This window comes from Serinus canaria, chromosome 14, assembly GCF_022539315.1.
Source record: "Serinus canaria isolate serCan28SL12 chromosome 14, serCan2020, whole genome shotgun sequence".
Lineage (NCBI taxonomy): Eukaryota > Metazoa > Chordata > Aves > Passeriformes > Fringillidae > Serinus > Serinus canaria.
Window position 1 is genome coordinate 13,354,529 of NC_066328.1, and position 13,909 is coordinate 13,368,437.

Below are 13,909 nucleotides of genomic sequence, written 5' to 3' on the forward strand. Positions count from 1 at the left end.
AGGGGAAGAGGAGAGGGAGTGTCGACTGGCTGGGGAAGGGATGCTGATCTGTCAGCTTGAACACATCCTCTCCATCCTGATATCCCACGGGAAACCCTTCTCACTTCTCCCCTTAAATCAGCACCACCGAGCCCAGTTGGATTCCAAATTTATTCATTTGGGGTTTCCCCCCAAAGCCCAGGGTCAAGACCGGAGATGTCCTTCACCTCCTTCCTAAAAATCACTGTTTTTCCCTGTGAGCAGCACCTCAGAAGCGTTTGTGACCTGAACTCTGCAGTGTTGTGCTGATTCACAATGGCTTGTCACAAAAAAACTGCCTGAAAGTGACAGAAAAAGGGACGCTGACTCATGTGTTTGCCTTCCCCGAGTGAGGAGAAATGTGAAAGGTGAACAAAGTACTTAACGGGTGATAATTACATTCTGCACTGAAAAAAGCCAATCCATATTAATAAGCTAGAGTGTTATTGCTAGTAGAGGCATTTTACAATTAAAAAAAAATTAAAGTATTTGAGGTTTTTACCCTTGACAGTGACCTGTTAACAACAAGTGTAAGGAAACCCCTAATTTTGTCCCACTCACAATTATAAATCTGTGTTAAGGAGAAGTTCCAGCTGCTGCCTTCCTGGACTCCCTGCAGGATGCTGGAGGCTGGTTCCCTGGCTGGATCCTGCTTTTAGTGGGATGAAACCTGGTGTGGGATGGAGTGGAATGGAAGAGCTGGCCCCTCTGGCAGAGCTCTTGGTTTTGCCTTTATGGAGGGGAAGCAAGGAGTTGGAGAGGGTCCACCTTAATGTAGGATGAAAAAGCAAATTGCCAGCAGGAGAGCAGAGATGCTGCTCCGTTACTATGGTTACCCCCAGAGACAACCCAGCATCCCTGGGTATCCATGAGGTACCCGAGCTCCTCCCTGGACACCTGGAATGGCACTGGGGCAACTCCTGGGGCAAGGGACCAAATCTGAGGGGTCTGTAGGGTCTGGGGAGAGGATGAATGCAGGATGGATGGAGAAGCAGCATCTCCAGTGGGGCCAGGGCAAAGTTCCTTGCCTTCATCCCTCTGAGGTGAGGTGCTGGTGGGAATGCAGAGTTCCCAGCCCCTCTGCCCACTCTCTGCCTCTTGATGACAGACTGGCTGAGCCAGATTTCAGTGGGTTTGAGCCAAAACCATCCAAGCTGATGAAAAGATACCCTGCTTTCTGGGAGGCCAAAAACCTCTGCAAGGGCACAGAGAGATGCTCTGATCACCTGAATCTGAAGGGAGAGAGGCAGGAGGGCAGTCTGTGAGGGCTGGTGCAATGCTGGGTCCAGAGAGGGTTTTAGCCCTTAGAGACATCTTGAATATTAGAAGTGGAGGTTGCCAGCTAAGAAACACCCCCAGTCTCATTACACTGGTGCCCATCCCTGCTTAAAACTTCCCAGCCAGGCCTGTGAGGTGTAAGCAAGGTCATTCCCCTCAGAGCCACCCACTCCTTCCCATCCCTGCTGCTCCCACCCCTCAGCTCAGCTCTCAAAGATGAGGATGGTTGGACTGGAAATAAAGCAAGGACCAAACACCCTGGCAGCACATTTCCCGTGGTGCCAGCATCAGCTCAGCTCCCTGGGGATTTCTGTACAAGCAGCAGCCACTGAGGGAGGGATTCTGGAGGCAGTGGGAACCGTCCCCAGGGAGCTGCCGGCTCCTGAATCATTAAATGCTTCCACAAATGAAGCGCTGGGGTTTGTAGTGCAAACGGCTGTGAGAGGAGTCACTGCTGTGTGAGGAGTCACTGCTGTGAGAGGAGTCTCTGCTGTGTGAGGAATCTCTGCTGTGTGAGGAGTCACTGCCTCATGGCAGAGCAAACCCCGGCAGCGGAGGCACGGGAGGGAGCCGTGGGAAGCTGCCGCACGGGCCCGTGCTTCTCCCCAGGAGAGAAGCTGGCAGGGCTCTGCCAGAGCATCCCCCACCTCCTCCCTGGCATTTTCCTTGCAGAGATCCAGCCCAGTGGTTTGGAGTAGAGTTTTTCCCATCTCCTTTCCTCCCTGCTTCTAACAGGCCATTACTGAGAACCCCCACTCCTCTCCTCAGCAAGAGAAAAGCTTCCAGAAAAGCATCTGGTCCAGATTTAAAGGCATTAAGAGACAGAGATTGGTGGCTTGTTCTAATAGCTAATCATTATTAAAAGATCGCTCCTTATTTCCAAGATAGATTTGTCTGGCTCCAGCTTCCAGGAAGAGATGGTTATTATGGCTCTCCCTGCTAGATTAAGTTACCTCTTTGTACCAGTGTATCCTCCCCATGACAAATGCTGTAATCAAGTCACCTCTCAGTCTCCCCCTTTGCTAAATTAAACAGGCTTTGCTCTTAAATCTTGCTTAGCCCCAGCCCTCTCTGTGATGATTAGAGCGAGTGGCTGGTGGGGATTTTTTTTTTAAATTAGTAAAAAACTTCCTTATGGCAAAAGGGATGGAGCTGATGGGACCCAACAGACCATCACTGGTGGGTGGAAATGATCAGCCAGCGGTCACCTGAACTGGATTCAGCCCCTGCCCAGCCTGAGGAATGGTGATGGATAATTTCCCCAGGTTATCTCAGCACACGAGCCCCGTTCCCTGTGGCAGCCAGGTGTGAAAGCCAGGAGGAAAATCCAGGATGGCAAATGCAGGGGCTCTGTGTCCAGTAGGCCATTAACCTCTCTGTAAATAGCATCTCACAGTCTCCGCTTTCCTCCAGCCGTGACCACTAAAGACATTCAAACTGTCACTTGGACATGGTGTGAGGTCCCCTGAGGTCCCCAGAGGAGGCAGTGCCAGTAGGAAACAGATCCTCCAGGGCCCACGGGGACCAAGGTCGCTCTGGGAAGATTTGTTGGGTGGGTTTTGGGTGACTGGGCTCGTTCTGCCTGACACGTTTTCCCATCTCCGGGCTCCCTGCATGGCTGCACTCTGTTCCTCTGGGCAGCATTGGAGCGAGTGGTACCCAGGGAGGGGCTGTTTGGGGGCCCTCTGCAGAGCCCCCCCCGATTCTGAGCATTCCTGCAGCAGGGAGGAAAATTATCCTCCCAAGAAAAATTCAGATGTGTGTTTTCTGCTCCTACCTAAAGGCAGCAGGATGGATATTTGCTAAAAGGCTCTTAAAAATAATCTCTCTTTGTCGTGCTGGCCCCAGTCTTGCTCAAAGTTTGCTCCACATATCCTGTGTGTGTGACAACTGACAGACTTGGAAACACGTTGGAAGTTGGCTACAGGCAGACTCTTCACTATGATCTTTAAAATATACAGCATGACGCGAGATATTTTAAATAGATCAAAATACATTTATTACATATTTATATTATTTTCTCTAGTCTATTTATATCTTTTGGAGACTCTTATATATAATATATATAATATATTTAAAATAACATAAAATTGGCCAGTTTTGTCATCTGAAATACATTTTACAAATATATATATACATTGTCACATATATCTCAAATATATGTGCAATGAGACAGAGAAACACCGGAGGTGGAAAAGGTACAGATACTTCATTGCATCCCTCAGCTTCTCTACCACCACTGCCCCAGCAAACAGACTCAGCATTTCATCCCTGGGAAACCAGTGCTCCCAGTTGCCAACCTGCCCTGTGAACTGGTGCCGGGTCTCTGTCCCCAAACCCACGTGGGGCCAAGCCTGGGGGAGCACTGGGGTGTGTTTGGGGGGGAGATGGAGGGGACAAGGTCCCTGGGAGTGGGCAGCAGGACAGATGTGCACAGCTGGTGGGCGAGGGGATGGGTGGCATCGGGTTGGGCGCTGTCCCACGTCCTGTCCCTGCTCCTGATGCATCTGGATCCTGCCCTGTGCCAACCCCCCCGTGGCAGCATTCCTGAATTGGGGGGTGGCAGAGCAGGATGTGGCCGGAGTGCTGGACACAGCCACAGCTGCCACACGCTCCTTTCTGTGTGCAATAAATGAGAGGGGGACACACACACACACACAGGGGACTCTTTTGGTTGTCAGCACGAGAGGAAAGGGAAGAGCAGGAGGGTTTAAAAATAAACGTATTTGTTCTGCCTTATTAAAGATAGAAAAGGTGGCTCTGAAATCATCTCCTACAAAAGGTTTGAAGGTCAAGCAGGCACCGAATCGCGAAAGGTTGAGCGCTAAGTGATTGTCCCAGCCCTAAAAGACAAAGTGCACTAAATTCGGTGATGAGAAGCTAAGGCTCGTCCCGATGGCGCCCGGCCCGCCCCGGCCGAGTGAGGAGCCCCCAGGGCACAGGATGCTCTTCCCAGGGGTGGATTTGGGCTGTGGGGATGCTGCTGCTTGCTGCCCTCACCGGGGAGTTGTTCAGGGTGAGGCCAAACCGGAGCAGCAGCAGGCGCAGCCCCGAGCCCCGGCCCGGGGCAATCCCCGAGGGATGCTGGCCAGGGGGATCAGCGGCTCCCTCCTTTCTCGGACTCCTGCCATCCCCCAAGGATCAGGTGTAACGCCGGGCTGAACTCCAGGGATGGAGCTGGCTGCCTGGAGGAAATGGCCGGTGGCTGTTTTTGGTGGGGAGCACATTTCACCTTGCTCCTCTCCAAGCCCCTTCCCACAGGGGTTCCACTCCATAAAAACCCAGACCCCCAAAGCATCCCTGTGCCTTCCCAGCCCCCTAAGGAAAACCAAGTGCTGAACTTGGGCTTTTTTCCCACCTTTTTTTTGTTGTTGTTGTTGGTTTTTTTTTTTCTTTTTACCCCTTTCTTTGACAATTGATGGGATTTAAGCTATGGCTGGGCAGCCTTCCCAATGCTCCCTGGTGGGAGGGAAAAGGATCAGTAGCTCTGAGCTCTCACAGGTAGGCAAAAATAATATTTATACCCTATGTGCCAGCGTGGTCCATGGTCAGGACAATGACTATACAGTAGATACAGGACATCTCACCAGAGCTAGACCCTCTCTAGCAGGGCTTGGGGCAGGGGGTGTGAACAGGGGCCAGGGAAGGTCCAAAATCCCCTCCCTGTGCCAGCCACAGGCGCTCCCTGTCCCAGTTCACATCCTCCTACACAGCAGTTTAAAAATACATCTGTATATATTATTCTATTCTCCCAGGTAACACTGTACAATCATAGAAGTTTCTTTAAAAGCAATAATTTACTTAGACATCTCTATTTCTCTTTCGTTTTTATACAAATATTTACTGTGATATATATATATATATTTATAAAGAAGTTAACCCTCTGAGAACTCTACAGCAGCAAGATGTGCACCTTTTATTTTTTTTTAATAATTATTATTTATTCAAAAGAACCTAAAACCACTTAAAAGCATTTGTTTTAAAAAAATAAATAGGTAGTGCTCACACAAAATCTCTCTGCCCCCCCCTTCCATCATTCCCACCCCCCAGATGCTGTGGTGCAAAAAGCAGGGGGTAAAAGCATCCCCCCAGGAGCAAAGGGATTGGAGATGGGATGGCATCCACCTTCACTGCCTTAGAAACATGAATGTCATGGCTGGAGCTCAATGGCAGGTCCCTACGTGTCCCCACTTTTGGGGACAATACATTTGGGGCACTCAGTGCTGAAGGAGCTGCCTCCCAGTGCTGCCCCTGGAGAAGCTTTTCTCCCAGTGGTTTTTAGGGGAAACCAAAAACAGAGCAGCCCCTGGGTGGGCAGTGTGGGGTGATGGTGACAGACACTGGTGGGAGGAAGCTCTGCAGGGATGATGTCCCCTTCCCCAGCACGGTGCTCGGTGGCACAGGGCAGGGGGATACTCAGGGCAGCTGTTCCCCAGAGCCCTTGGCAAGGAAAAGATGGGGATGGGGACACAGGACAAATCCACCCACGTTTGGACACGCCACAGCAAGTCCTGACCCCAAGACACAGCTTCCCTGGTGTGGGCTGGGGGGGGGAAAGCACCGGGAGCCCACCACAGCCAAAATGCTGTGGAGGACCCCCCTGTTGAGTCTCTCCCCGAGGGTCAGATGAGGGATGCCCATGGGTCCAAAGCCTTTCCCATGGCCACAGGGAGCAGGGAGCCAGATTTTGGCTCCCAGAGCACCAACGAGCAGCACAGCCAGATGAAGGGACCCACAAACCTGCACCTGCCTGACTCCCTCTCTCTGTGGGGAGCAGGGCAGGACAGAGGCTTCCCATGCATGGGATGCTCTGCCTTGTGCCAGAGCCAAAGCTAAAGCAGGTTGGCACCAAGGCCAGCCTGAAAGGCGGTGGATGACGGGATGTGGGTGCTGCAGAGCGACAGGGGGGATGCAGGATGGGGGCTGTGGAGAAGGGCTGGGACACGGGATGAGTTCGCATCTCTAAGGCACAATCCACCTTGAGGCTGGGACACAGGGATGGGCTGAAGCACAAGGTGGGGTGATTTTCTCGACTGGCATCTCTAGTTTTGGGGAGAACATCTGCCTCTGAAGCAGAACTCTCTGGTGGGTTGGGAATTCACAAAGCCCAGCCTGTCACGGACACAGCTCCAGGACCAGAAGTGCAGCCCAACAAGATGACTTTCCCATTGATTTCCATGCTTGAAAATATTCTTCAAGGAAGAAAAATACCAAATTGGTCAGAAAAGTGGGGAAATACCCAATTTTGAGAGCTCTCCACTCTCATTTTTGTGCTTTTCACAGTCATGTCCCTGTTTCAGTGAACCTTATGAATTCCTCATCAGAGATGTTGGGGGAGACCCAACACTTCAGCAGCTGATGTTCCAGACCCCATTTCCACCCCAAAATCCAACATTTCCAGAAACTGGCTAATTACCGTGTTTACAATGTTTTTTTCTCTCACAGCCCTGCTTATCCTTATTACCTCCCTTGTCAATAATTCCACTACTTTCTTTCACTGCCACGGACCTACAGTCACTTACGTCTGCATATGAAGCCATGCCAGTGGTAAAAAAACACCCCAAAATTGGATGCAATCTTAACTTTTACTCTTGCATTTACCCAACAAGTCACCCCCTCAAAGGACCCCGGTGGCTTCTTCGTTCCCTTGTTCATTTTTAAAAAACACTGAATGACTTCTTTCAGATTTCATGTTATTATTATTGTTATAATTATAATAATAATAATTATTATTATTATTATTTTGGTAAACAGTCTCCCAAACGGTGCGGTGAAAATATTAAAAACCCTCTCACCTCCCTCCCCCGTTTTTTTCCCAAATTAAAAAGAAGTACATTAATGTTGCATGTTATTTCAAGTGTTGTTCTTGTGCAACTGAACCAGACCACCTGCCGAAGGAGCAATTGTTTTGTTGTTGCTGCTCAGTTAAAAAATAAAAGGAAAAGAAAAGAAAAGAAAGAGAGAAAGAGAGAGAGCAAGATTTGTTTCCTGATATTTCCTCTTTTTGGATCTCGCAGTGCTCAGCTCCTGGAAAACGCTGGCGTTTTCCCCGCGGGGAGAGCAAAGCCCCACAGGGCCGTGCGGGGCGAGCACCTGCCCATGCCCCACGGACCCTCCTCTCCTCATCCTTCCTTCTGTCCATCCATCCATCCATCCATCCGTCCATCCATCCATCCCCCAGAGCCGTGGGCCCTGCCGCGGGCGCTGGGCGCGGGGGACGCGCCGTGGCCTGCCACCGTCCCCTCTGCAGACCGCTCAGTGGTTATTGCGATGAAACTGAAAACTATGAACGATACTAATTTCTCAAGCATTCCTATGGCACTTGCATTGTTCTGCATAATTTGAGCGGGTTGTAGGGGAAGAGATTAGAGGAGGAAAAAAAATACCCTTGGAAAAGTCAACGGAAGGACCAAGAGTCATATTTCTGACTCCCTCCTGTACGACCGCTGATCCAACGCTATTGTGGCTTGAAGCCTGTCGAACTCGTGCCTGTTGTCCGGGCTGAGGTCCTCCAGACCCCGACTGTCATCGTCTTCCTCTTCCTCGTCGCGGCTCATGAAGGCCAGCTCGTTCTCGTAGCAGAAGGAGTTGGTGCTGGGCAGCAGGAATTTGTTCTCCACCAAGTCCTTGGCGCTGCAACGGGGCGTGGACGGGACCTCGTAGGTTTTGTGGAAGTGGGAATAGTCTACTTTGTACTGGTTTTTCTCCTCGAACAAGACGGGCTCGAAGCGGTGGCCCCACAGTATCTCACTGGCCAGGTAGGAGCTCCGAGCTTGCGTCGTCATGGCTGTGGCCTCTACCATGCCCTCCAGGATGACGACGATCTCAAAGTCATCTGTCTCCAAGTCCTGGCGGCTGATCCCGAACAAGGGGCTGTCTTCGTTGATCTCGTGGAGAATGGTGATGGGAGACACCAAGAAAATACGGTCCAAGCCTTTATCAAACCCCACGTCAATGTCTATTTGGTCGAGCGGGATGTACTCCCCTTCCTCTGTGATCCTGGGCTTAATGAGCTGAGCTCGTACGTGGGCTTCTACTATGTGGCTTTTCCGTAGGTTCCCAACTCTCCACATCAGGCAGAGTTTTCCATCTCTCATCGCCACTACTGCGTTATGGCTGAAAAGTAATGTCTGGGCCCTTTTTTTGGGCCTGGCCATTTTTGCCATTATTGCACCAATCATGAAAGAGTCGATTATGCAGCCCACGATGGACTGAACCACCACCATGAAGACGGCCAGCGGACACTCCTCGGTCACGCAGCGGAAGCCGTACCCAATAGTCGTTTGGGTCTCGATGGAGAACAGAAAAGCAGCCACAAAGCCATTGACCTGCAGAACGCAAGGCTTGAAAGTATCATCTCCACCCGGGTTTTCTAGGTCTCCGTGAATGAGTGCAATTAGCCAGAAAATCAGCCCAAACAATAACCAGGACACCAGAAATGCCAGGGAAAAGAGCAAGAGCATATACCTCCAGCGAATGTCAACGCACGTGGTGAACATGTCTGCAATGTACCTCTGTGGCTTGTCATCCATGTTGGTGAACTCCACGTTGCACTGACCGTTCTTCTTTACAAACCTGTTCCTGCATTTCCTCCTGGTGTGGATTTTCCCATTGCCAAAGCCGTTGATACCTGGCATGGTGGTCAACCTCAGCCCGTCTTCCTCGGAGGACACGATGCTGTAAGGGTTGACTCTGCCCGTTGTCATCCCTGAGCCAAGCCCACAGTGAAGGTGAAGGGTCTTGCGACTCCCAGTGTCCCCCTGACCCACCCCTGCCCACCCCCCAAATTCTGCTGCGGTGGAAGAGAAGTCCCAAACTTCCACGTCTTGGCTGCCACGTCACCACGTGGATCCCGTGAGAGGCTCTGCAATGAGAAAACAAAGACAGGGCTATTACCACTCACGGCATGGGGACCCGAGGGGCTGCTTGGCCAGTGGTTCTGTTGGGCTGCATGTTGAGTGACAACCTTCTACACTGCTCTAATCCTCCTTTCCTTGGCTGGGCTGCTCTCAAAAAACACACCGAGGAAAGGAGAGGATGTTAGAGTTTCTTCTTTCATGATACAAAGTGAGTGAACAAATCTTTCTGCATTTGTGGGACACTCAACAACTCCAGCAGAGGAAAAACCTGGAGAGTTTCTCCACTTCACTTTTCCCACGAGCTCTGCCACCAGAGAGGAAAGCAGAGAGGCTGAGCTGTTCTCTGTGGGACACAGATACCAATAAAGGTACTCCTGGAAGCAGCTCCATCAGTTCACATTGCCTGTGCCAGATGGATCTGTGCCCAGCCCAGCGCCGACCTCAGAGCACCAGCTCTTCTGGGCTCGAGGGAAAGCACAGGGAGATGTGAATTTAACCTCTGCCCCCCTGCCCGGTGATGGGAGAGGACACAGCCAACGTGCATCTGGTTGGAGAAGGCCCCGGGAAGGTACTTGGTCAGGGCAGATGTCCTGAGGAGCAACTTTCCCAACGTATCCATTGGGACATGGAGCCATCCACGGTCACAGATGGGTTTAGCTGGCCAAGTCTCATGAAGGAACAGCTGCCACTGGGGAATGGGGAGCTGTTTTGGTCCCTTCTGGAAGGCTCAGCTGCAGGGTCAAGGACCTACACTCAGCTTTGCTTGGGAGAGAGGTGACATGGACATGGGAAAGGTGGCCCAAGCCCAGTGGGCTCCCTGGTGGAGGTGAGAACATGGTGGGGGAACCCCCTCTGCCAGGCTGCTGGACCCCCCAGCCCGTCGTGGGACTGCATCAGGGAGTGGACAGGACTGTGAAGAGGCCATGTGGCTTCTTCATCCCAAGCACCTCAAAGAGATGGCACCACAGGAACTCCCCGCACACCAGCCCCTGGCACAGGTCACCCTATTATTTAGTGCCACTGAGGATGGAACCACCTTGCTAGGGGTGAGACCTGCACAGGGCACCAGGGTGGTGGGGGAGGGGGTGCAGAGCCCCCCGTGAGAGCCCAGCTGTGCCTGGAGCTGGACAGGCTGTGCCGGATCCACCAGCCCGATCGATGCGCTCGATTCCTGCAATCAGCTCCAGAGCCCGGGGACACGCTGGGACAAGCACACCCTTTCCATTACACAGAGTCCAGGGCCAGCCAGAGCCAGGGAGCATTGCCAGGCACAGCCTGCCTGGGGCTGCATCAGCCCAGCTCACAATGATACCCTGCACTGCCTTTTACTGAAATGCTCCCCAAAGCCAGCCTGAGAACCAAGAAACCCTCCAGAAGCACTGCACCACAAGCAGGAGCACTAAAGCTTGCCCAAACCTCCCAGCTGCAGGACACAGACCCATGTGTGCCACCACCTCATACCAAACAACACATTTTGTCCTGCTGCAATACAAGCACAACCATTTTTATCCCCGAAGTTGATTTTTGGAGAGCCACAGTGGTTTGTTGGCATCTCAGCAGACCAAGGGATTGCTCACACACTGAATGAGAGCCTCTCCCTCCTTGGAGCCACTGGAGAGAGTAAAATAGGCACAAACAGTTAATATTAATAGTAAATATTTACAATCCCTGGAATTGACACAGGACCAAAGCAGCCTTGAAGAGCTGATCTGTCAGGCCAGCTGCCCAACACCAGCCTAGTCTCCCACCCCGAGTCTTCCTCCTGTCCATCCATTAACGTTTCTCCTCTTTTTTAAAAATTAAATCTGAGCATTTTGGGCCAGAAAAGGCTGCTCCTCTATCATCCCTCTGGCTCACCTCAGGGCAATACACTGAAGGTATTGCCACAAGAGGAATTTAGAGTTGGGTTTTTTAAATTAATTCTAGCTGCAATTGAGAAGTGAACAAAATGCAATGAGCCCCCAGTGACCTGTGAGAGGATTAGCTGGGGTCTGGATTAACTGTGCTGGAAGGGGAGCTGTGCCCGGATGACTGCAGAGGCAGCAGAGCTGCCCTCACCTGCAGTGGGAGTTGTCAGGGGACCTTCAGGACGCTCCAGAAAAATCCCGGCATCCGCTGGCGCCCCGAGAAAAAAGACGAAGTCGAGACCAAGGAGACTCAAACAACGGCCAAGGATGAAGGCAGACGGCAAGGGAAGGAAGGAAGGACGGCAGGCGGACGGAAGGTCCTCCAAGGGAAGCGGACGGAAGGCGGAAGGAAGGAAGGAAGGACGGAACGGAAGGACAGGAAGGAAGGGAAGGCAGGTAAGGAGAGGGAAGGAAGGCAGGAGGAAGGACGACGGAGGACGGCTGGCCTGAAGTCAAGGCCGTTCCTGAAGTGAAGGCCGCCTACGGCAATTGAAGAGGAGGTCCCTTTCCTTCCTGCCTGCCTTCCTTCCTTCGGCCTCTCCCTTCCTTCATCCGCTTCCTTCCTTCCTTCCTTCCTTCCCCTTCCTTTTCCTTCTTTTCCCTTTTTCCTTCTTTTCCCTTTCCATGTCACACAGAGTTTCAGGGACCCCTCTGCCACGGGGTGATGCCAGGACAGACCCCAGGAGCCGACTCTGGTTTGGGTACAGGGACAGCCCCTTTCCCATCTGGGACCCCACATTCCCGGACCGAGTCCTTCCCGGTGCTCCTGGGGGGACAGACCCCCCTCCCCATCCCAGGCCGGCAGCGGCAGCCTGGGGAGACAAATAAAGCAGCTAAATAAAGGCAGCAAAGTGGATGTGCCGGAGCAGGCGGCCGCCTGCGGCTCGTCCTTTATTTAGCACAGTTTTGTTTGGAAATACACTTTCTCGACTTCGCTGAAAGCTGAATTTCTGGTTTGGTTTAAATTTGAAGGCTGGAGCCCCACGCTGCCGCTGCGGGAGGCTCAGGCTGGGAGAGGGCTCATACAAATACACGGAAAGCCGTGGCTGGACGGGCTCTGACAGGGGACCAGCCGGGGACAACATCCCCGCGGTCACTCTGCATCTCCCTGGCTCCGGAGCTCATCCTCCAGCACCGCCCTGGCACCTCCCCACAGCCAGAACTTCCCCAGGTGATCCTGGAGCTACATCCCCCTTCCTGCCTCCTTCCCGGGAGTCCCAAACCTGCCAATCACAATTTTCCCGCCCAGGAACAAAATCAAAACTTCCCTGACGACCCCTGCCCGTCAATCCCGTTCCCAGCCCAGTTCCCGCTGGGTGCGGGGCAGGAGCGGGACCATCCCCGGGGTCGGTGCCACGCGTCCCGGGCAGAGCTGACAGCGTTAACGTATGGGAAACAAAACTGGCTCATAATCGGAGTTTCGGGAACGAGCGGCCCCGGCTCCCCGCGGCTCGGAAGGCAGGAGTGCCCCAGCTAATGAGCTGACAAGAGAGGCAGCAACTCCTGCCACGAAACTGCAGCAAGCCGGCTCCCAGCGCGGAGCGGATCCCCGCCGAGAATCCCAGTGTCTCCAGCAATCTGCCAACTGCACGGTTAATTTTATTTATTTCACTTTTTTTCTTAAAAGGGGATGTTAAATGTTACAACAATATTCGGGACAGGCAGCACGCTGGGAAAATGTGCTGGGTGCCGGGGAAGTCATTAGTTAGAGCCGGCTGAATGTGTCAATGCGATTTATCATCACACCTTTCCTCTGGAGAGGACGCGTTTCGGCTGGCACCCGCCTCTCGCACCCTCCCAGCCTGGATTTTCCCATGGGAGTGCTCACACAGCCGGGCCCTGCTCAGGTGGGGCTCGGAGGAGCTGAGTTTGGGGATGGAGAGTTTGCAGGTCCCCCGTTCGAGGGGCAGGAGAGGTGAGCGGCAGGGAGGGGATGGCGTGAGCGGGTCGCGCTCGGCGCTGCCGCCTGCCCCGAGCCGGAGATAACGCTGCCCTGCTCCGGGAGATAACGCCGCTATCTCCCGCGGAGATGCCCTTCATGGCCCGGCAGCAGGACAGCAATGTCAGCGGAGAGGAGGGAGCCCTGTGTGCGGCCGAGAGAGCCCAAATGTCCCCTGCTCACCCCGTCCTGACAAAGCCACCCCTCAGTGGGCACCCACAAACCGAGGGGAGGCAGCTCAGGGGCTGGAGGCTCCCCCAGCCATGCTGGGGCAGCAGCAATGCCTGAATAACTCCCTCCTACAATGCCCTGTCTTTGAGCACTGCCAAAAAATTAAGGGTCAGCACAAGGCAAGCCAGGTCAGGATGTATAAAGAATAAATGAGAATTAATGGCTCCCTGTTTCCCCTCCACTGCCAGGGAGGACAGGAAAGAGGTTCCCACCACAGTGCATCCCTAATGAGAAAAAACTGCTCCACTTTGGCAAGGACACAAGAGGAAAACAGCCATGGGCACACACCCCCTCCCCAGAACAACAATGTACTCCCTATTTCCAACAAGCAGTGGAGAAATCCTTGTCTACAAGCCTTGGTGGCACATACAGAGGGGAAACTGAGGCACAAGGGACAAGGAAGGCCATTGGTGGCAGAACTGGTGCCTGGAGAGATGCTGGCTCATCCCTGTCCCCCTGAGCCACGTGTGGATGCCACGGGTATGGGAGCTGAAAAAAGGGCCACGTGCAGCTTTGGTCACCACTGGGGCCAGGTGGCCTCTGTGGGGTGATGAGCTTGTGCTTAAGCACCCTAAAACTCCTGCTAGATGTGCCCTGGATCAGAGAGATCCTGGGAAAAAGCCTTTCAGAGGCTGCACTGAGCATTCATTTGGCCCCAAACTCCGTGGTGTGATGTG

At 53.0% G+C, this 13,909-nt stretch overlaps 1 protein-coding gene across 2 annotated transcripts in view; it reads right to left on the reverse strand.

Moving 5' to 3' along the window:
- Positions 1-7,142: 7,142 nt before the first annotated feature.
- Positions 7,143-13,909, reverse strand: part of LOC103817611 (ATP-sensitive inward rectifier potassium channel 12) — a 51,419-nt gene continuing 44,652 nt past the window's right edge. For both annotated transcript variants that reach the window (XM_018915839.3, XM_050980261.1), the window contains exon 2: positions 7,143-9,160. In XM_018915839.3, the coding sequence (XP_018771384.1) occupies positions 7,713-9,002 (1,290 nt within the window). In that variant the 5' untranslated portion in view covers positions 9,003-9,160 and the 3' untranslated portion in view covers positions 7,143-7,712. The remainder of the gene's footprint in view (positions 9,161-13,909) is intronic.